Consider the following 22,899-nt stretch of genomic DNA (forward strand, 5'->3'; position numbering starts at 1 on the left):
GCAATGATGTAATGATATTGACTCAAACTAGTCTTTTAATATCTGATATTTTACTTCTTAATGTGTATAAATGGTAAAATAAAAATTTTAAAAACTTTACAAGTGACTTTTTGCCTGTTGTCTGTTGAAAATTCCGACGTGTCCGTAGTATCTCTCGTATGGAATTCATAAAAATCCTCTTCTGTTGTATTACAGTGTCATTTGTGTCCAAATGAACAGAAAAATAATACCATGTTAACAAATTCTCACATTAAATTTCCACTGTCTCTGTAGACCTACATGTATACATCTATCGTAAATTTGAAAGTTATCACAAGTTCATGGAAAGGAATGAAAAACTCAGAAAAGACGCTTTTCGTTAAAAAATTTAATGTTTTATATGTTCATACGCATTATTTACTAGTTACAGAAGGGTCGAAAATTAAGGATATCCGATCCTCAGCCAGGAAGGATAACTCCAAAAATCAATATTAAATTTGAAATGCATTAAAATGAAGCTTGAAAATGACTTTTTTCATGCAACAATTTTCATTTTATACATCTATATAAGCTTCAATTTTCTTTTTTGGAAGTCTTAGAAAAGGTCTTATAAAAGTTGATATTTGTACCCTATAAAAGGGGAAAAACAATACAGTTCTTGAGAAATAAGATTTTCTTGAATCCAGGCTTAGATACCAATGCTTATTAGCATATGTTATGAAATACGAAGTGATTTTTGGTGTCTTGCAATGATACATGTAGCAAAGGCCTTTTACACTATGTACTATAGAATATTTAACGGAAATAACAGACAAAAAAACCAAATAAGTATAAAAATCATGACGATTTGTCCGAATGTCTGGATACCTATCGTTTTTAAACCTAAAATATAATTGTTGATGAATTTGCAATCAGAAAATGCATTGCAGATATTCCAATTCGCTTTTTCTGCAAAAATATTGGAGATTTGGCAATTTTCCCTATATAATATGATTAACTGTAATCTTTAACTTTGAAGAAATACTGTAGACTAATTTACGTAACTTTGTGGATTCAGAGATACTTTTATGAGTATTTTTGATTACTTAACTGCTAATTTTATAAACCTGAGGATCGGATTACCTTAAAAAGAGAGGACGGTGTAACGATATTTCTTTTCACAAATAATCCCTGTCGGTGAAACTATCTGTCCCTCTGTCTGTCAGTTTGTAATATTACCATAAGGGAGTAAAAAATTTGTTACTGCAATTCCTTCACTATTTTCTTTCACACATGTGTAACAACCGTAATCGTCTGATTTTAAGTTGTAAGTACATGTATGAAGAGTCTTTTTGTCCTCTGAAAGCTGGTATTTCATATCTGTTAAAGAAATAAATAAAATGAAACAACGTACTGCTAGTAATATCGTGTGGTTAGATATATATTTTCAATAGATCATCAAAGCTTGGTATTTGCATATCAATTGCTCGATATAATTCAATATGCTGACATTTTATAAACAATTCGAAAATATTAAGCAGAAGGAAGTGTTTAAGCATACACCTTCTTTACATATAAAGTATTAGGACTTCATTAATTTTGAACAGTCAGGGCCAATGATCGATTCTGATATCATTATAATTATTTGAACATATATTATAAGAACAATTATGTTTCGCTAGAAAACTCTACTCCTCATGCATTTCTAGCAAAACAAATAAAAAAAACCTTTCTTCAAGATATCTCCATTTTTCATCCATTTTATTGCGACGCGATCAATTTCGGCTGTTGCGGACATTGCGTTGCATTGGAGAGCGGTTGACTCTTTTGTCAAATTCTGGAGTATTTTTGTCATAAAACGCTTTCCGACATCAGAAAAAAGCGGAGGAGCTAATAGCAAAATTGAAAAGAAAAAATAGTTGTTCTTATAAAAAATCAATTATGAATCAAAAAAGTACAATCGCAAAAAAGATTCCAAGACTTTGAAGAAACAACTTCTTCGTACATGTGACATTGAGGAATGGATTTTGAGTACGATTGCTGTTGGTTTTACATTCATAGACACCCCCATCAGCTAATGTTACGTTTATGATTTGAAGCCGTCGTCCATACTGACCCACGATGTATTTGTCGTTTGTTGTTATATAGGTTCCGTTATTGTTTCGCCATTCAATTTTTGGAACAGGGCTATTAAATGCAACAGTAAATACTTTATATGCATGTGAAAAACAAACCAAACAAAAGTTTTGAAATTTTTTGATGTGGTGTATGAATTTTTTTGCATCGAGCAAAATTACAGGTTGTCAGATGTTATTATAAAGGAAACATGCTTACTTTCCAGATAAAGTACAAAGAAGGGTAGCATTTTCTCCGACGAAAGCTTTGTCGCCACTTTGATAAAATGCCACTGGGGAAATGCCTTTTGACGACTCTACAAGAATTACGTACAAAATGGTAGCCTATATAAAAAATACAACAATTTTTTTTAAAGATTTGAATCTAAACATTATTAGTGAATCCAAAATAACATATTTTCTACTGTTCTCATTTTATATACGTATAGACAACGCTCCTCATCATTTTAAGAAATGTAAGATCAAATAATTTTAAAAAAGGAAGGGAGAAATAAGAAAAAAAAGATCTTGACAATGAATTAAAATGAAAATTAAACAAGAAGTAGATATATTACACGATAAAGTTTTTACTGGTTTCGCTGGCGAAGTGCAAAACAATTGTAATTGTCTCCCGCTTTCGCGAAAGCGAGGGGACATTGAATCTCATTCGTCTGTCCGTCAGTCCGTCAGTTTGTCACTCTGTCTGTCACAAAAACTATAACCTTGCCCATAACTTTTGATTTAGTGGTGCTATGACTTTCATATTTCACATGTGTATTCCTTGTGACAAGACCTTTCTTTGGGTACCACCAAATTTGACCTTTTGACCTTGACCTTGGAGTTTGACCAATTTTAACACAAAATTCCAAACTTTTACTTTGGCCATAACTTAAGAAAGGTAAGTACTAAGACATTCATATTTCACCTATGTATTTTCTGTGACAAGACCTTTCATTGGATACCAACAACTTTGAATCTTTGACACTGATCTTGGAGATTTAACTTCCATTTAAAAACTTTAACCTTGTTCACAACTTTTAAACGGTAGAAACTAGGACTATCATATTTCACCTATGTATTCTTTGTGGAAAGACCTTTCATTTGATACCAAGAACTTAAACCCTTTGACCTTGACTTTGGAGTTGACTTACTTTTAAAAAACTTCAACCTTTGCCATAACTTTTGAACGGTTAGGGTTTTCATCCTTTACATATGTTTACCTGTGACAGAACCTTTCTTAAAAAACAAACAACTCTGACCCTTTCACCTTGGAGTTATATGTCATAAAAAGTAACATCTCAGCCACAAAGACACCGAAAGCGGGGGACCACAATTCTTTGAATTTGCTTTTTTTCAATTATTTTTAAATTTTGTGGATGAGAGGAACTAGGATCTGAAAGTGGCAATCCAAATCGAATTTCTTCTATAAATATAGCCTTAGATTGGAAGTCTAGAAAGTCACCTGCTGGTGAACATAACGAATTTGATTTTTCTACATTGATGGGTCTCAGCCAATCAGAGAGATAGGAATTATTCAATCAAATAATATAATTCACTTACCATTTATCTGGAGATATGTAATGCTGCTCAATCTGTATACATTTATCCTCTCGTTCCATATTCCGCAAGTGTAATTCTTATTCCCGGCAGATTTTCTTATGTTTAGGAAATGAAGATTTCCTAAATTATGAGATGATTTTTTTTTCAATAAATTAGAATACATCGAATCTTGCTCTTAGTATAGTGTCTTGTTTAAAGTACATCGATTTTTTTAATTAAAAGATTTATTATTGAAACCTTTGGTAATGGATAATTAGGAATTACTAGTACCTTCACGATCCAATGCTACAGATTCGTTGTAAAACACACTTTCTGAGGTTCCATATCCAAGTTTCCATTCTATCATACATTCCGTTTCGGGTTGACAACGTGGTTGATTGAGACAGAGAAGTGTGCAATGATGATATTCTTTACACGTTTGTTGCACGTTCGATATTGGAGACAATTGGTCAAGATCTACAAGATTAAGATATGGCAACTTCAGTTCTGTTTGTAAACAATTCAACAGATGTCAAACACTGCAAATAAATAGAAGCAGGACACATTTTGTTATCATGATAGAGCCTTATGCTTAAATGCATCTTTCGGGTCATCAATGTCGTTGCAATGTAAAAGATTTAAAAAAAAATTATCCTCTTTGGAATTTAAGTGAATACTTTAAAATATTAAAACCATCTGCAATTTTTTTTTCAGTAGCAGAACATTCCAGTTATGTTATTCGTATATATTGAAGTCCAAAGATGATCTTAAAATTATATTTATCATTTCTCGACCTGACATCATGTTGAAAAACAATTATAATTGCTTTACCTGCTTTCGATATTTGACAAACAGTGAGACTGAAATTCCAAACTTATTTTCTGCCGTGCAATGATAAACATTAAAGTCATCTTTTTCTAGATTTTTGAAGGTGATTTCTCCAGTTGACGAATTGAAGGAAACTCGGTCATTTTCCACAAACGTTGAAAAAAATTTATACCACTGATACCTAATGTAATGAATTAGACATAAAAATTTAGATTAATATTATATAAATATTGCATGTAGTTGAGTGTAACATTGAAAATTTTCACCCCAAGAAAACCATTGTCAACTGAGGCCCAGTCGAGGTTGACAATGGTTTTCGAAGGTTGAAAAATTTCAATGTTATACTCAACTACATGTTATATTAATTATATTATACTGAATGTTTCATACAAATACATATAACAGTGAACCGTGCGCGCATAAATTCTGCGCAGTTGCTATTTTTTGGAATATCACCCGTCGTCAAGGAATGTTGACTGTTGCTGCACTGGAGGGCCTGGCTTCATTATTCAGCGGGATAGTTGTTTTTTAACAAATGTTTCTGGACCAATCATATTCAACTAATTTACATGAAAGTATAATATATAAATTTAGATACTAGTATTACAAAGTTTATAGTTTTTCATTATCATCATGCCATCCGACCATTACAAAGGTAGGATACAGTATGGCACGCCGATTGGTTCAAAAATATTTTCTGCACGACCTTAAACAAAAATTACACGAGCAAGTCAAAACTTACACAAAGTGCGGGAAATACACACAAAGTTACTGAAATTTACTCAAACTATACAAAAACTACACAATCAAGAAAATATTTACACGATATAATGAGAAAATTACACAAACGTAAAAACGAAAACTGCACAAGTGAGAATACAACATCGACATAATATACGGCGCATCATCATTGCGCACATTTCATTAATATTCATTAGAGAACAGCTCAGTGTGGCTCGGATGCTTGAAACGTTATAAAACAAGAGGATGAATAATGTGTGAACAATATTTATTCAATCTTTTAAAAAAGGATTCAGTCTTTCAGAATTACTAGTACGCTAGACTCTCAAGAATACGCACATTGTATTTTATACAATGACTACAATATGCATATAAATTAACACCCCTCTATTTAAAACATTCTACACAGTCATGTATAGAAAACGTAAAAGGGGGGTGCATATATATTATCAGTTGCGTGTTTGATTGCTAGATTTTTTTATGTCATTCCTCTATATAGCAATATCTTTTGAAAGTTCAAAACAATGATAATAATATCATAGTAAAGGTAAATAAATAAAAACAGCGTGAGGTAATACAGGAAAGTTAACAACAAATGAAACTCTTTTCCTCCACCACCCATTGTGTGTACTATGGTAATAATTAAGGTTGTGGATGCGTGACCTTTTCATATCGAGAGATTCCTGGCTCCCTGCTGGTGCTGGAATGAAAGACACCTGGTACGCTAATCGATTTATAGTTATTTGACACATCAATAATACCTTTTGATTGAAGGTTACTAGCAATCATTCAGAGATTTTGAAGCAATGTTGCTGCCATCTGGGTTGTGGAATTTGCCCGATACATTTTTAGAAGTAAATAGTAAAAAAAAAAAACGAACAAATAATTGCGCAACTTTAATTTTAATACTAAACGAATCCATAATTTTTTTTTAAATAACTCGTAGTAAAATTATACGGTGTTTTACTTATGTGAATTTCTGTTTTTCTAGTGTAGATTATTTTGAATAGGTAAAATGCATATAAAGGAGCTAAACAATTTAAAATTATACTATGCTCATACACATTTAGTATCGCTTTTTAAAGTGAGGAGGGGGTGAGGGCAAATTAGACCTAAACATTCTAATTAACAAGCAGAAAAAAGGTAAAGCGTCCAATCTCAAAAATCGTATTTCGTTGAGGTAGTGATCGGGACACCTTCAATTCCAATCCAGCAACAAAAAGGGGGCTTTTCAGTGGACATTTTACAGTGGAAGTAGGTTCTGTTTGCAAAAAAAAAAAAAAAAAAAAAAAAAAAAAACAACGAGGGGGGGGGGGGGGGCAGGTCCCTTCTGATGCTACGTGCCTGAAATATATTTTTAAGAATTTAAGGGTACGATATCCTGGGATTTGCCTGCGCTCGACCTAACAACAGTTAAAAATTGGGGGTTGGGGTCAACCAGCATGTAAAGGAAAATTTACTATAGCAAAATCAATACATGTACTCGAAAATGAGGGGGGATGGGGGGTCTACAGGCCTGATTGACGATTAATTTCGTTTCATAATAATACAAGTACATGTATAATCATGTTCTTTTTTTCATAATGGCCATTTACATGTATTTGGGTTAAAAAAGTTATCTTACAATAAACTTAGTGTTTGGAAAATAATTTTAAAAATCATGCAGTCGAATTTGAAATGTAAACAGAATTTGTTGTCTTGGAAAATAGTTGCCACACATCGAGCTCCATAAAGAACAAAAATTATTTGCATTTTTCAAGAGTGATAAAACACGTTCTATTACACTGCTGTATCCATTCTATTTTTTTTTTATTGCTTCCTATTTGTAACATTGTACGCATAGATGTACTTAGTAATCACAATATTTTAAAAGTAACAAAACACAAAAGCGCATGTACATAAAGCACATAGAGTATATATATATTCTCCTTTTATCTGGTCCTTTTTATCAAAATGAAAACATTTGTCATGCAATCGCCATTACGAATGAGGGTAACGCTTACAAGAAATGTCTTGTTTTTATTGAGTAGATTATAACTGAAAATATGAGATTTCATGGAAGGAATTCATAACAAAGTATGCTAAAGATCTCCAACCAAAACTGATAGCCTGATATTTTATAAGTATGAATGCATGTGTTATTAGAATAAAATATTTTTTATGTTTGACATTAGATCTAAATACATGCTGTGTACATCTAAGGTAATACCAAGCTTTTTAAGTTCAAAAAATATATATCCAATAAAATGAATAAAGGTATATATAATTTCCTATTCCGAGTGGTAAAGAAAATAAAATAGGTACAAATGAAGAGTACCAAAATTAATTCTACAGCTTAATGATTATAATCAGCAATAATTCTGCCAATTTCATGAATAATCAACTTTATTAATCGTTTGATTATGCAAGTGTTAATTTTATATTTATACAAGTATTTTCCGTTAAAGTTGTAACTATAAATTAGAAATTTTCAAAAGTTATAGAGAGTTTATTTAAATAAAAAAAAAAATAAAAAAAAATAATTCTAACAATTTTTGTTTTAGAAAATCAAGATCCTAGTCAGTCGCACTGTTTATCGTTTGGTACTTTTCGTTCGGAGTCAAGAGCATCATATGCAATGTTTTTTTTTTTTTTTTTTTTTTTTTTTACCTCGCATTATACGATTCCTTCTTGTCACAATAATACCTCCATATATTAGTTAGGATCTCGGTCAATACAAGAAAAGAGGCATAATATTTTGAAAAACTTTGAAGTATTCTCACATATAGATCACATGGAAACACTTCATTTGTTCGATTGGCATTAGCTAGAAATCGGATCGAGGTTTAGCAAAGAAATAAAAAAGCAAAGTAAAGCACATGTCATCGTCAACGCCATTTAATTTCCATTCTCGATTACATCCAGCTAAGTATACATGACTCAGAAGAGATAAAGAGTACAGAATACCAAGAACACGATGAATATTCTATGTGCATAATAATGATATGCGCAGCTGTATGCGCAGTAAAATTGTTTGTGTAATTTTTAGTTTCCTCTTCTCGTGCAATTTTTGATTTTTTGTTTGTGCATATTATACCCCTAAATCGTGTAAAAAATTTCGGATTCGTGTATTTTTCGTTATGTTTGTGTTAAAATCTTTCAAACTATGTGCAATTTTTACCTATACGTGCATTTTTATTTTACTCGTGTATATTTTTCATCTAGCTCGTGTATAAAATCTTGATCGTTGTGCAGAAAATAATTTTGAACCAATCGGCGTGCCATAATACAGTACTACTCACCTGAGTACGGAGTTATTAGCTTGGCAAAACAAGGATAATGGAGTAGAATGAAAGATCGGTACAAAATAATCCTGTTCAAACTCTGACGTTATAACAGGAGGCAAATTGATAAATTCTGCACCTAAAAATCAGAATATTATTTTTGTTTAGCTTTCAATCACAATAAGTTTTTAGAATGTAAAAAAAATACATTTTTACCTTTGCAGACGAGGGTTCCATTTCTGACACAAAGGAAATTGAGACTGATCACAAGGCTCTCCATCTTGATTCCTAAGGCAAAAACATTTACATCTCTATCAGTGTTTTTGTCATCTGTGCTAAATATAAATGGACAATAAATAGAATAGGAAACAAATTTGTCGAAACAGTGAAAATAATAGGCGGAAAAATTGCTCTTTAGGAAATTGATAGTTATATACTCACCCATGACTAGAATCTTCCTTGTACTATTCTAGAAATGAAATATAGGGAGATAACGAACAGTATTCAAGATTAAACGTCCTTTAAAAAATAAAAAATAGGAGCAGAGCAAACACGGACCTCCAAAACAACAGAGGTGGGATCAGTTGCCATGGAGGAGAGAGCATCCCCTGTCGACCGGTCACACCCGCCATGTGCACCTTGTCATGATCAGAAAATAACAGGGAAATCCGTTATCAATTCAGTATATAAATAATGGACTAACTATAAGTATGAAAAACGTCAGTCAGCATTTGACCCAATGATAAATTGTATTTGCTGACAAGACCATTGTATCGACCATAAAACTTACGATTGTTGTTGATTGTTTTCTGTTTAACGTCCCTCTCCAGAATATTTCTTTTATATGGAGACGTCACCATTGCCGGTGAAGGTTTGCAAATTTAGGCCTTTGCTCGGCACTTACGGCCTTTGAGCAGGGAGGGATCTTTATCGTGCCACGAGGCTGTGACACGGGGCCTCGGTTTATACGGTCTCATCCAAAGGACCGCCCCATTTAGTCGCCTTATACGACAAGCAAGGGGGTACTGAGGACCTATTCTAACCCGGATCCCCACGGGGCTAGAACTTACGAAATAATGACGTTAAACAAGACTGTTGATATTCTAGATCCATCAACTTGTTTGACAATAATTTACCTCGTTTTCGAAATTGTTCATAAGAAGAGCATTGCTCTTGCGTATCGAATCAACTGAGATATATAAACTCCAAATTCATGAGATGAAGGTACATGTATATTACTGCATAAGAAAAGGAAGTTGACGATAAAAAGCTTAAAGTCATCACGTTTATCATAGAGGTTGGTTGTTTGTTCAGGAATTACTAACTAGTTAGGAGACTATGCCGGGGCACCAACGATTGTGGGAAATATGGGATGATTTGCATTTATGCTAAAATTATCCCATGTTTCCCACTATCGTCGATGTCCCTGGCATATAGTCTCCCAACTAGACAGTGATTCCTTATATTTTCAGTTTTACCTGAAATAACAATCTTCATATAGATCGAAATACCGTCTAAATTAGTAGATTTGAAATGCAAGAGGCATTCCATGATATTTTCCATTGCCCTGCCGCATGACATCCAATTTTACTATTAAAAAATAATCCCATAAAAACACGAAACAAATTTAATGATTGTTTAGTTACTGTGGTCTAGTATCAACATTTATCAAATAAACAACAAAATTTTAACTTATGGTCAAAGCAAGCTTGTTAACTTGAATCATATATGTGACTTGAATTATATATGTGACCTGGATTTAGGTTGTCGGAAACACAAGCACTAGGTCACTTCTCCGCCGCCGTATTGAATGCAATGTTGCAGTTGGTGAAACTTGAGTTGGTCAGGAAACCGATTTGTGTGGATGTTAGAATAGCAGAGGAAGTTTAGTTGCTTACGAAATCGGATGATTATAACTGAGGGACGATGTTTGTGTCAGATAATGGATTGTATGTGGCTTTGCCGATTTCTCGACGTGATTCAGATGTGCTGTTTACGAAGTTGAGTTCTCGGCCTCGCGAGTCCTCGGTGATAGTGGACAGCGTTATGCTAATGACAAACTTTTGATCCGAAGATAATTAATTATTTATTTTGTTTGTAAAAACATATATCATATCTAATTACCTAGTAAAGAATTAAACAAAACATCTATTTTGTATTTATACGCCACTCATATACATGCAGGTTGACATTTGACCTTTCAGTATATTTCAAAAGAGAAATATACATACCAAAGGTAATACATACCACAGGTATTACCAAGAAACTAACAAGATGAAATTTTTTAGTGTTTATCATAGAGAAAACAATTGAAAATGAATATTACCATTAACGTCTTTATAAATAAAATAAAATAAAATAAAATAAAAAGTAAAATATCCAAATATGAAACAGACACGTCAGATTCTGTGGTATCTTTTATCTCTAGCTCACCAGGATATATTGTATCAGTTATCGGTCTCAGAATATCTTTTAACAATACAAATAAATAAAAGAAACCATAAAACTTTCCATTAGCTGTTGGTTTGCACATACGAGTATCGTCGCATGCTCAAGTAGAAAATAAGTTTGATTTGAATGAGATTGCGGTGAATTGAGTGATACTTCCTTTTCCTACTACTATCTGTACTGAATTATGTTTAAAGTTCAACAACACCAAGTCTAGTCTTCCTTGTGTTTTAAGAAATTTGCTTCCTGCAGAAAGATGGCGTATGGTGGCAGGAAAGAAGTTTGGGTTTTTTTTTTTAGAGAAATTTGATTTCCGGAATTTAACATTAATTTATATTTTGAATGAAACTTGTGAAACATGATTTAATATTTTTCTTCAGGGCATTGATTACAGAATTTTATAACTGATTTTGAAGAAATTATTTCTTTTGTTGATATCCCACATTGTTGTATTAATGTTTTCTTTTACAAAAACTATTTAGTACGATTCGTTTTTTGTAAAAGAATGCTTGGAGAAAAATATATATTTCTTGGAAACTTGAGCAGATTAGAAGTCAAAACCAAAAATTACCACATTTTAAGACTTTGATTTATCCTGGTCAAGCGGTTTTAAGGGAAATATTCAATACCCTTCATATTCAAAACCAATTACTTGTCATCAGAATTAAATAATTATTCTTAAGAAGTTGAGACGACAGAATTATTATCCGAATCGTAAGATTTAAAGGTAAGCGTCAAAACACAGTTTACTTATCTTTGTAATTGAGAGTTCAACACTTATTAAAAAGAAAGCTGGAAATAGAAAATGTTTAATGATTAATAAGCAAGAGCAAGGTTCACTCTTTGCATAAAATGGCCCTGTCCTTATATTATATCAATTAAGTTACTTTCACCCTCTGTCCCATTTCATATACAAATTAAAGAACAATCTTCGAATGTTAGTGCTCTCATTTTATTTAACAAAATTTCTTTTTTAGAAGCAGGTATTGTTAAACAGACCTTGTGAAAATGAAATGTTCTTGAATTTTGCAGAAAACCTTGGAATACCTACAGCTAAGAATTAAAATATGAGCGCAGACATAGATCCAAAAATTGAAACATATGTAAATGATCTTCAGAAACAGGACTTTTGTTATGTAATTGCACACTGTACGTGTACATGATTTGGCATATTCAAAATTTTGGCTCATTCAATGGATATGGAGTTGGTGTAATCATGAACTAGCGCTATGCATGTTCGTGCCGTATGTTCTATTTATAAATGAGTACATAGCGGTCTTCGCCAAAGCCGCTAAAATATGAAGCCCGTTATTTTAAGTAAACACACAGTATTTTGGAGCAGAGGTCGTGCTCTATATGACAACTTTAATCATTATTTACGGAATTTACAGGATATGGTGACGCATTTCATGACGTAATATTATTGGCCAGAGAGAAAATTACGACATTTTCAATAGATTCAGCGATTCCTAGATCCCTCTTAAAACATCATATTCACCCAAATCTTTATCAGCATATTAACTGTCTGAGATGGTAACATCTTTTGCAGAACGCACCTGTCCCGTTCGATTGTCTCTGTTGACGAGGGGCTGTGAGTACTCGTAATCATTCGTATCAGCTACAGAATAGTCAGATTCGTCTTCAGCTGTGATGTGATCCTTTGTTCTCATTTTACTTTCACCTTGTGTAGGAATCGGTTCAGAATAAATATCTGAGATAACGATTTCCTCTGTTGTGAAACTTTTTTCTTGATTTCCTTTTCTTTTAAATACTCTACAATGATATTATTCTTAAAGTTTACACCATCGTATTCAAGAGTTAGTATGTATAAATTATTGAATGTTTAACGAATATATTTAATATATTTTTATGTTTTTTTTACATGATTCACTTTACCTTGTAATGAAATAGGCAAATATCAAAAGAAGTCCAACAACGGAGGATATGACGATGATTAGCAAACTTAAATCGTCAGCTTAAAAATAAGAATTTAATTTGCTAGTAATATTTAAATGCTTTACTTTGCAGGAATTTGCATATTTTATCTTTATAAAACTTAATTCTTTATAAATATCTCCCAAATTTATGGCTAGAAAACCTTGCAAAAATACCAATTTTATCCTTGCAATGCCTGAGGTCTTGTTTCAAGACGTTGTCGTGGGACCCATGGTATATTATTAACATTAGAGACTTTAAGCCTTGCTGACAAGGAGCACACGGAGAGTGTGACCGGTCAGGATGGGATGCTCACTCCTCACATGGCACCTGATACCACCTCTGATGTTTCGGAGGTCCGTGTTTGCTCTGCTCCTATTTTGAATTGTTTTCTGTTGTATTACAGTGTCCGTAATTAGATTTTTTGTGTCCAAATGCAAAACAGAAAAATAATACCATGTTAACAAATTATCACAATTTCACTATCTCTGTAGACCTACATGTATACATCAATCGTAAATTTGAAAGTTATCAGAAGTTCATGGAATGAAAAACTCAGAAAAGACGCCTTTCGTTGAAAAATTTAATGCTTCATATGTTCATACGCATTATTTACTAGTTAAAGAACGGTCGAAAATTAAAAAGCGAGGACGGTGTAACGATATTTTTTTCACAAATAATAATTTGTTATCGTCATTAGTGATTTATTAGTCCCCTGACGGTGAAACTGTCTGCCCTCTGTCTGTCTGTCTGTCAGTCTGTAATATTACCATAAGGGAGTAAAAAATTTGCCACTACAATTACTTCACTATTTTCTTTCACACATGTGAAACAACCATAATCGTCTGAATTTAAGTTTTAAATATGAAGAGTCTTTTTGTCCTCTGAAAGCTGGTATCTAACATCTGTTAAAGAAATAAATAGAATGAAACAACGCACTGCTGGTAATATCGTGTGGTTACATGTAGATATATATTTTCAATAGATCATTAAAGCTTGGTATTTGCTTATCAATTGCCCGATGTAATTCAGTATGCTGACATTTTTTAAACAATTTGAAAATATTAAATAGAAGCATACACTTTCTTTACCTATAAAGTATTAGGACTTCATTATTTTTGAACAGTCAGGGCCCATGATCGATTCTGATATCATTATAATTATTTGAACATATATTATAAGAACAATTATGTTTACGCTAGAAAACACTACTCCTCATGCATTTCTAGCAAAACAAATTAATAAAAAAAAAAACCTTCATTCAAGATCTCTCCATTTTTCATCCATTTGATTACAGTGGGATCAATTTCGGCTGTTGCTGACATTGCGTTGCATTGGAGAGCAGTGGATTCTTTTTTCAAATTCTGCAGTATTTTTGTCATGAATCGCTTTCTGACATCAGGAAAAATTGGAGGGGCTAATAGCAAATTTAGAAAAAATTAGTTTAAGGAAACATGCTTACTTTCCATAAAAAAAAATACAGAGAAGGGTAGCATTTTCTCCAATGAAAGCTTTGTCGCCCTTTTGATAAATTGCCTCTGGGGAGATGCCTTCAAAAGACTCTACAAAAGTTACGTAAGATACATAGTGGTATATAAATAAATACAACATTTTTTTTTAGAAGATTTGAATCTAAAAATTATCATTGAATCCAAATGATAATTGATAATTTTCTATTGTTCACATTTATTAAACGTACAATGTCTCTAGTCATTTTAAGAAATATGAGATCAAATATCAAAAAAGGAAGAAATAAAAAAAAGATCTTGACAATTTGTCAGAATGAATTAAAACAAAAGTGAAAAAGAAACAAGAAGTCGATAGATTACACGATAAAGTTTGTACTGGTTTTAGATGACGAAGCGCGTGACAATCATTGTAATTTCAATATTTTTTAATTTTGTGGATGAGAGAAGTAAGGAGCGGTTATCCAACTCCAAATCAAATTTCTTTTAATGTAGACTTAGATAGAAGCCTGGAATGGCACGTGGTGGTGAACATAACGAAGTTTTATTGTACATCTCAGCAAATCAGAGAGATAATAAACTGTAGGATTTATTCAATCATATAAAATAAAGCACTTACCACTACTTTGGAGATATGTATTGCTGATTATTTTTAATACATTGATTCTTTCATTCCAAATTCCACAAGTGTAATTTTTATACCCCTCAGATTTTCTGATGTTTAGAAAATGAAGATTTCCTTAAAAAAAATTCAATAGATTAGAATTGATTAAATCTTAATCTAAACATTGTTTCTTAATTGAAAAACATCTGTATATATTTAATTATAGATGGGCTATGTTGCTTCTGGAAAAATTATTTTTCAAATTGATACTTTAAATGTACATGATTTAGATTTACCTTCACGATCCAAGGTTACAGATTCGCTGTATGATACACTTTCTGAGGTTCCAGATCCAATTTTCCATTCTGTCATACATTCCGTTTTAGGTTGACAACGTGGTTGATTGAGACAGGGAAGTTTGCAATGATGACATTCCCTGCATGTTTCTTGCACGTTCTATACTTCAGAAAATTGGTCAAGATCTACAATATATTAAGTTATGACAACTTCAGTTCTGTTTGTATACAATGTAACATATATCAAACGCAGCACAGAAATAGAAACAGGAAATATTTTATGATCAAGTTTGAGACTTTTCATTGAATGATTTGAAAAATAAATTTTCCGTTTCATCGAAAACACTACCAAAAGATTAGAAATAATATCTTTTTGTTATTTTGGTGGTCACTTTTGAATATTTAAACCGTATGAAATACCTTTGTAGTAGCAATAATCTCAATCATTCAACAATGAAATACAAAATGAACTTTTAAATATCATTGTGTTATGATTTTGACAAGTATATAGACTAATACTATATCTTGGAATAGTTGAATAAATGAGGTAATATTTTACAAGGATAAAATAATACTTAATGCTACTGATATGGTATTCAACACGTCCAGAACATTAAATTACAGATAGATTATTTATATATATTGAAGTTAACAAATGATCTGAAATTATTTTTCATTTATCATTTCTCGATCTGACATCATGTTTAAAAACAATAATTATCGCTATACCTGCTTCCGATAATTTGAAAAATAATGAGACTGAAATTCCAAACTTATTTTCGGCCGTGCAATAATAAGCATCAAAGTCCTCTTTTTCTAGATTTTTGAAGATGATTTCACCAGTTGACGGGTTGAAGGAAACTCGATCATTTTCCGCAATCTTTGAATAATTTTTATACCATAGATACCTATTTAAATGTATTAGGCATTAAACACTGAGATCTTCGTATTCTATTTGACATAATTAATAACTGTAAAATCGCATATTTTCGTGGGGTAAAATTTTCATAAATTCGCGGGTCTTTTCATAGCTTGAATACAACAAAAAATTAATCCCAACGATAATCTGTGATTTCATAGTTTTTAGCTTTTCATTATCATCGTCATTTGACTACTGCAAAGGTATAATAAACTGATACTAACCTGAGTACGTTGTATTTGGGTTGGCAAAACAAGGATAATGGGGTAGAATGAAAGATCGATACAAAATACTCCGGTTCAAACTTTAATGTTATAATGTCCAAAATAACCTGACAAGCAAAAAAAAAAAAAAAAAGGAAATGTCTATTTCCCAAACACGAAAATCCTATTTCGTGGGGGTGGGGGGGTTAGGTTCGAACTCCAGTACCAAAAATTTTCTCCCAAGCACCAACACTTTTCCCAATTTTAACCTATATTAAGACGTATCTGTGAAAAGTGGGGGGCTAAACTTACAAAGATATGTTCAATGTCTATACTAAGTATATATTTGGAAAAAAAGTGGGGGGGCTAAGCCCCCCCTAGCCCCCCCCCGGTTCCGACGCCTATGCAGAATATTATTTTTGTTTAACTTTTCTGTCAGAATAAGTTTTTATAACACGAAGAAAACAATTTTTTACCTTTGCAGTAAAGGGCTTCATCTCTGACACAAAGGAAAATGAGGCAGATCACAAAGCTCTCCATCTTGAATCCTCAAATACTGTACTTTGATCAGAAAGACTAAGGTATAACATTTACATCTCTAAGTCGTTTCTTGCCATCTGTGCTAAATATATATGGACAATAAATAGAATAGGAAACAAAGTTGTGAAAACTGTGAACAGATTTTGCGGAAGAAGTGCTATTTATGAGATTGCTAGTTATATACTAAAAAAATGCTCTTTAGGAAATTGATAGTTACGAGTGTAGACTCACCCATTACTAGTATCTTCCCTGTTCAGTTCGTGAAAGTTTCGATTCGAATGCACCGTGGAATCATTAGATTTCGCGGTGGCTCAATTTTCCCGGAATTTGTGGTTACCTATCATACACGAATGAAAATCCTCTGCGAAATAATTAATTAAGCGAATGAAGTCCTATTTTCTTTTGCAAGTATAAAAGACTAAAAGAAGTTACGTCTCTATGAACCTGTAGGAGATTATACTAATCCACCAAAATTAGTACCCATAAATTTTAATGAACCCATAGTATACATGTATAAAGTAATTACCACATTATGCAGAATTCTTATACCAAATTTAGGAGTAAATATAATAGGGTTTTACTTAGCAAGTTACGTTATTTAAGTGAATCCAGTGAAAAGGCTGAAGGGTGGCTGGTCAGATAAAATACGGTGATCAATCTAGAAAAAATATTTAAAAATTCAAATTTATGAAAATGCATATAATCTTCTGTTTACTTCGCTCTTTCTTACCACGGTCGCATGTTTGATTTTAATTAGATTTCGGTGAATTGAGTGATACTTCCGTTTCGTACTATCTGTATTAGAATATGTGTAAAGTTTAACAACACCAACTCTTTCCTCATGTTTCTAGGAATTTTACATCCTGTACAAAGATGGAGGACGGTCACATCCACTTTTATTTTCGTCTGAAACTCCGTAGAATAAATTCCCTGTCACCATTTTCTTTCTGTGGCCATTCGAGGTCTGAACTTACAAACAGTGCAACCATAAGGGCGCTTCACACCTGCAAAAAGATCTCTCGTCAAACTTGATCTACTGCTTCAATAATCCGGCAAAGGGCTAAAGGAGGCAGGAAGTTAACATTCGACTTGAAATTTTTAGGGAAATGCCTTTTTGATATTTTGATAATTTTAAAAAATGACCAGTTAAAGTTAGAATTGATTCAAATCTTTTAGGCAACTCAATAAATTTGTTATCTTAATATGATATTGATGTTCCGTAGATAGGATATGGTTTGGCAAAGGTGAGAAATATGTTCTAACAACTATTTAAAAAGATTGCATCGAAATTCTTGGTCTACTTACATTCATTCCTGGGTACTCCTGGGTACTTGAGACCATTGTAACTATAGTAACATTCAAACTTTTCTGCGCACGCGTACAATAGAGAGGGAAAAGTAAGGCAATATTTTCGTTATGGGACATACTGAAATTATTTTTACTTTTATTTTTCTCTTTTAAAATAGAATTTTTAGGTTCTGAAACATAATACTTTTAGGAATGGAACAAAATTTACATGGGTCATGCAAAATTCTACGTTTGTCAATTTTCTCATGTGTGCGTCATGGTGTCTCTTTGACTTGCTTCCTCAGAAAATGAAAAAACATTGGGAATTTAATTCAACTGATTCTTACAAGTTCACAAACAAATGAGTAAACCGCCAAACTAGTTTATCAATAACGTTGAGATATAATCATTTATAAAGATCTTTAATTTAATAATATTAAAGTTTAACTTTGAACAGTTAATTAGGTTTACTGTATACACACTGTCGAAAGATAAATAAAATGTTAGTGAAAACTACATGAATTTGCCATTCAGCACCATTCAATCACTTGATGCCGTTCTTTTACTGATAGTTTATTTTTTTCCTATAATATTGCATCAACTTATAATTTTAATTTAAATCCAGTAAATGAGAAAAAATATTACCGTAAGGGAGTAAAAAATTTGCTACTGCAATTCCTTCACTATTTTCTATCACACATGTGTAACAACCACTGTTGTCTGAATTCTTGTTGTAAATATGAAGAGTCTTTTTGTCCCCTGAAAGCTGGTATCTAACATCTGTTAAAAAGATATATAGAATAAAACAATGCACTGCTAGTAATAGCGTGTGTTGAGAATAGAATAGAATCAATAAAACCTGATATTTGTTTATCAATTGCCTGATGTGATTCAAAATGCTGATACTTTATATTCTGATATCATCATTATTATTTGAACATATACACTTTAAACCTTCTAAGTGTTTACTCTAATAAATGTATTTATTTAAAAACTGGATGATAGTGTGGTATGATATTTTGTATATTAATATAACCAATAAGTCTTCTCAACAATTAATTGTCGAAAGAAAATAAATTATCACGGATGAAAACCAATGTCCCTAAAAAACAAAAAATCAGTACTTAACGGCACGTGCTTTAGCTTTTCTTTGAAACCATTATCAATTTTTTGATAACTGGTTAAATTAAAAAACACAAAACATGGGCAAAATAATGATTGAGGAAGGAAGCAGAGCCTATGGAATGTTGATAATAACACATTTTAAACACTTTTATTTTAGTGATTATGTGTCCTTGATATTACGTTTAGAAATTAACAACCATTATTAAAATCCATTTTAACAAATTTTTTTATAGGCTGTCTGTCATTCTTATCGCTAACTTATCAAAATTTGAAAGTTTTGGACAAAATTTTCGTCTGAGGTCAAGATTGTTATATATGGTTCTAAGCTACTTTAGAAACATTTAAATCAGCAACTTCAATGGCACAAAAATGGCATCAAAGTGGTGCTCATGGTAGTTCAGTATTATCTAAAACAGTCTGAATCATCCTTAAAGAGGAACACTTTAGTGTGAGAGGCCAAAGGCGGACCTCAGTGTTGACCAAAAAGTTTAAATGTCATGCACTGCCCTGTCAAATCCCTGAATCTAAATATTATTTAACACATTTGGAACTTTTATAAGGAATGTTAAAGCCCCCCTCCCCCTCCACGCAATTTCAACGGTTGAGAATGATCCATACAGTTGGCGTGGCAGTTGATAGGTCAACCTACTATTCAGGGGTACATGGTATATATAGGGAAAGAATGTCTTGCTTTAATTAGAGTGAGTTGTGCTCTTACATCACAGAAATTATTTTATGTGAATCTTAATTTTGAGGGTACATCATGTCCTTGAAACTTTGCTTTAAAGTCAGAAGAGATACTTTCATGAAATTTCCGCAACATCGATCTGATAAATGCATCATTAACAATGAATTTAAGAGATAATTTATTGTATGCTTTTGTCCTTTTAAACTTAAAAAAAATGTTAGGTGAACACTTAGACGTTTGGTTGAGTGTATTGTATTATGTTTACGCTAGAAAACATTACTCGTCATGCATTCCAAGCAAAACAAAAACCTTCATTTAAGATCTCTTCATTTTTCATCCATTTGATTACAATAGGATCAATTTCGGCTGTTGCGGACATTGCGTTGCATTGGAGAACAATGGACACTGTTGTCGAATTCTGCATTATTTTTGTCATGAAACGCTTACCGACATCAGGAAAAAGCGGAGGGGCTAATTGCAAAAACGAAAAGAAAAAATTAGTTACGTTGTTCTTTTGAAAAATAAATTATGGATAAAAAATATATAATCGGCAAAAAAAAAATATTTAAAAACTTCGGAGAAGCAACTTCTACGTACATGTGACATTGAGAAATGGATTTTGAATTAGATTGTTGTTGGTTTTACATTCATAGAAACCCTCATCAGCAAATGTTACGTTTATGATTTGAAGCCGTCGTCCATACTGACCCACGATGTATTTGTCGTTTGTTGTTATGTAGATTCCGTTTTTGTTCTGCCATTCTATTTTTGGAGCAGGGCTATTAACAACAACAATAAATACTTTATAAAAAAAAATTCCAAATTCTCTGATGTTATATATAATTTTTAATTCATCCAGCAAAATTTTGGGAAACAAGAAGTGAAAAAATTATTAAGAGAAAATGCTTACTTTCCAGAAAAAATACAAAGAAGAGTAGCATTTTCTCCAACGAATACTCTGTCGCCACTTTGATAAACAGCCTCCGTCAAGATGCTTGTAGAAGAATCTACTACAAAAACCTCTTTTAAGATACTGGTAAATGTATATAATATAACCATTGATTTTAAAGTTGAAGCTTGAAAAGCAAAGATTTTAAGCTGAATATAACTGTGTTATTTTTATAGTTGTCCATGTTAGCAATGTAGGAAGGTCATTTAAAATATACATAGACAATATTCCCCATCGTTAGATTATTTTTAAGAAGTCTGACATCGAGTATGAAAAAAGACCAAATAAGAAAACGAAATTTTCAAGACTTAAAAAAAGATGGATAAAATCTCTATTTATTCGATTGAGGGATAATAAAAAGCTATCTATTATACCCCCCCGCTTGAAATGCAGTAGGAGGGGGTATATAGTGATCAGGATGACCGTCTTTCTGTACCTCCATCTGTTAAGCTTTGGAGTACTCATCTCTTATCCGCAAATTCTCTTGTGCCACTGATTGAAATTTAATGAAACTTTCACAGAATCTTTGTTACATATTGCTATTGTGCACATCGTACTTTACTTTTTCCTACGGCAAAACATACACACGACCTTCTTTCTATAATATTTAAGGGTACCCATCTCTTATCTGCAACTCCTCTGACATCACTGAATAAAATTTGATGACATTTTTATATATTCTTCACTACATAATGAAATTTTGCACCATCTGTTTTACTTTTTGATCTGAAATTATTTCGGGTCGCCCAGAGCAAAACATGGATTTTGCCACCTTAAGTTAACCATATGGGAGGCAGTTGATATCACTTAGTGAGCTCAGGACTCACAGCGCCTCTGGTTTGAATTGTATTTTAGAAGAACTACCATTTAATTCTCCAAGTCGTGATCCAACTTAGCTTCTTATCTGAGGAAGAAATTCTGCAAAATCATATTTCAGTTTCAAATATTTAAGAGCCATTCTCTGTAACCACTTAAACTTCGTTGCCCCGCACGTACACCTATTTTGATGAAAATTCATTCATTCTTAGTACTTGACACAAGAAACATATATCAAATAAAGTTTTGTTGCAATGTGTCTCAGTTGCTATGGTAACAGCCAGAAAACTTTGAAATTTGAGATTTTCAGCTACTTTAAATCTTTACTGAGCCTTAATAAAAACAAGGAAAAACAAACAAACGATTCTCACAAGAACATTACACATTGTTGCCACTTATACTTTAAAGGAATTGTTTATAACATATCTTTAAGGAAGTTGTAACCAAGAGTACGTTTTGAATGCATTTAAAATGCCGAAATATGCTGAAAACGCTTAGAATTCACTAATGCTAGTTATTTCAGATCCACTATAAACACTGAATACAAAGTGCTAATCGAAAATCTACTTGATTTGGATCACTTGCTATATTGCTTTGGGTACTCTGATGCATTATGGGTAAAAAAGAAAATTCTGCAGGCAAAATATTGGTAAAAGTAATTTTAAGAAATATAGAAAACTTATTAAACCTTTATAGAATCAATGTAAATTTATTTGAGAAAATTTTTACGTTGAAACATGTTAGAAACTCGATACCAATTCTCATTTACTAAGTTTAAATGTGATTTTCGCTCATTTTGAATTATTTCAATTGTTCTTAATTTTTTCAAACTATATTCTGTTGTAAAAGTTATTGTATCCTAGTTTTCGCCTTAATTCACCCACGAAACATCATCTGATTTCTATAAATTACGCTTTTTAGAGAAATTGGGCTATTCTTGTTTTGAGTGAATGCTATACTATGCTTGCAACATATTTTTGCGATGGCTATACTTTTATCGGATCTTTTTTGTGATTTGCATGAAATTAAGATTTATTGTTTTTTGATAAAATTATCGCGATTTAAACAGTTTTGAAAAAGTATTGGCATTTATTATCACAAGAGAAACATTGATCAGTCGAAAGAAGTTACACAGAAATAAGTAAATATAGAATTTGATGAAATGTGCTATCATTGCTGT

General features: G+C 32.1%; 1 protein-coding gene across 4 annotated transcripts in view; it reads right to left on the minus strand.

Moving 5' to 3' along the window:
- Positions 1-22,899, minus strand: part of LOC134230768 (immunoglobulin superfamily DCC subclass member 3-like) — a 56,463-nt gene that overhangs the window by 15,813 nt on the left and 17,751 nt on the right. For 2 of the 4 annotated variants that reach the window (XM_062712614.1, XM_062712616.1), the window contains 5 exons: positions 20,865-20,961; positions 20,552-20,733; positions 20,264-20,425; positions 18,787-18,921; positions 17,600-17,858 (listed from right to left, as the gene is read on the minus strand). In XM_062712614.1, coding sequence (XP_062568598.1) covers positions 17,788-17,858; positions 18,787-18,921; positions 20,264-20,425; positions 20,552-20,733; positions 20,865-20,961 — 647 coding nt within the window. In that variant the 3' untranslated portion in view covers positions 17,600-17,787. Of the gene's footprint in view, positions 1-1,963; positions 2,146-2,292; positions 2,390-3,632; positions 3,753-3,902; positions 4,089-17,599; positions 17,859-18,786; positions 18,922-20,263; positions 20,426-20,551; positions 20,734-20,864; positions 20,962-22,899 lie in introns of those variants that run through there. The other 2 variants (XR_009984420.1, XM_062712615.1) reach the window with 2 other exon arrangements.

Source organism: Saccostrea cucullata, unplaced genomic scaffold, assembly GCF_032062105.1.
Source record: "Saccostrea cucullata isolate Sc308-1 unplaced genomic scaffold, CSIRO_AGI_Scuc_v1 ctg136, whole genome shotgun sequence".
In the NCBI taxonomy this organism is placed as follows: Eukaryota; Metazoa; Mollusca; class Bivalvia; order Ostreida; family Ostreidae; genus Saccostrea; species Saccostrea cuccullata.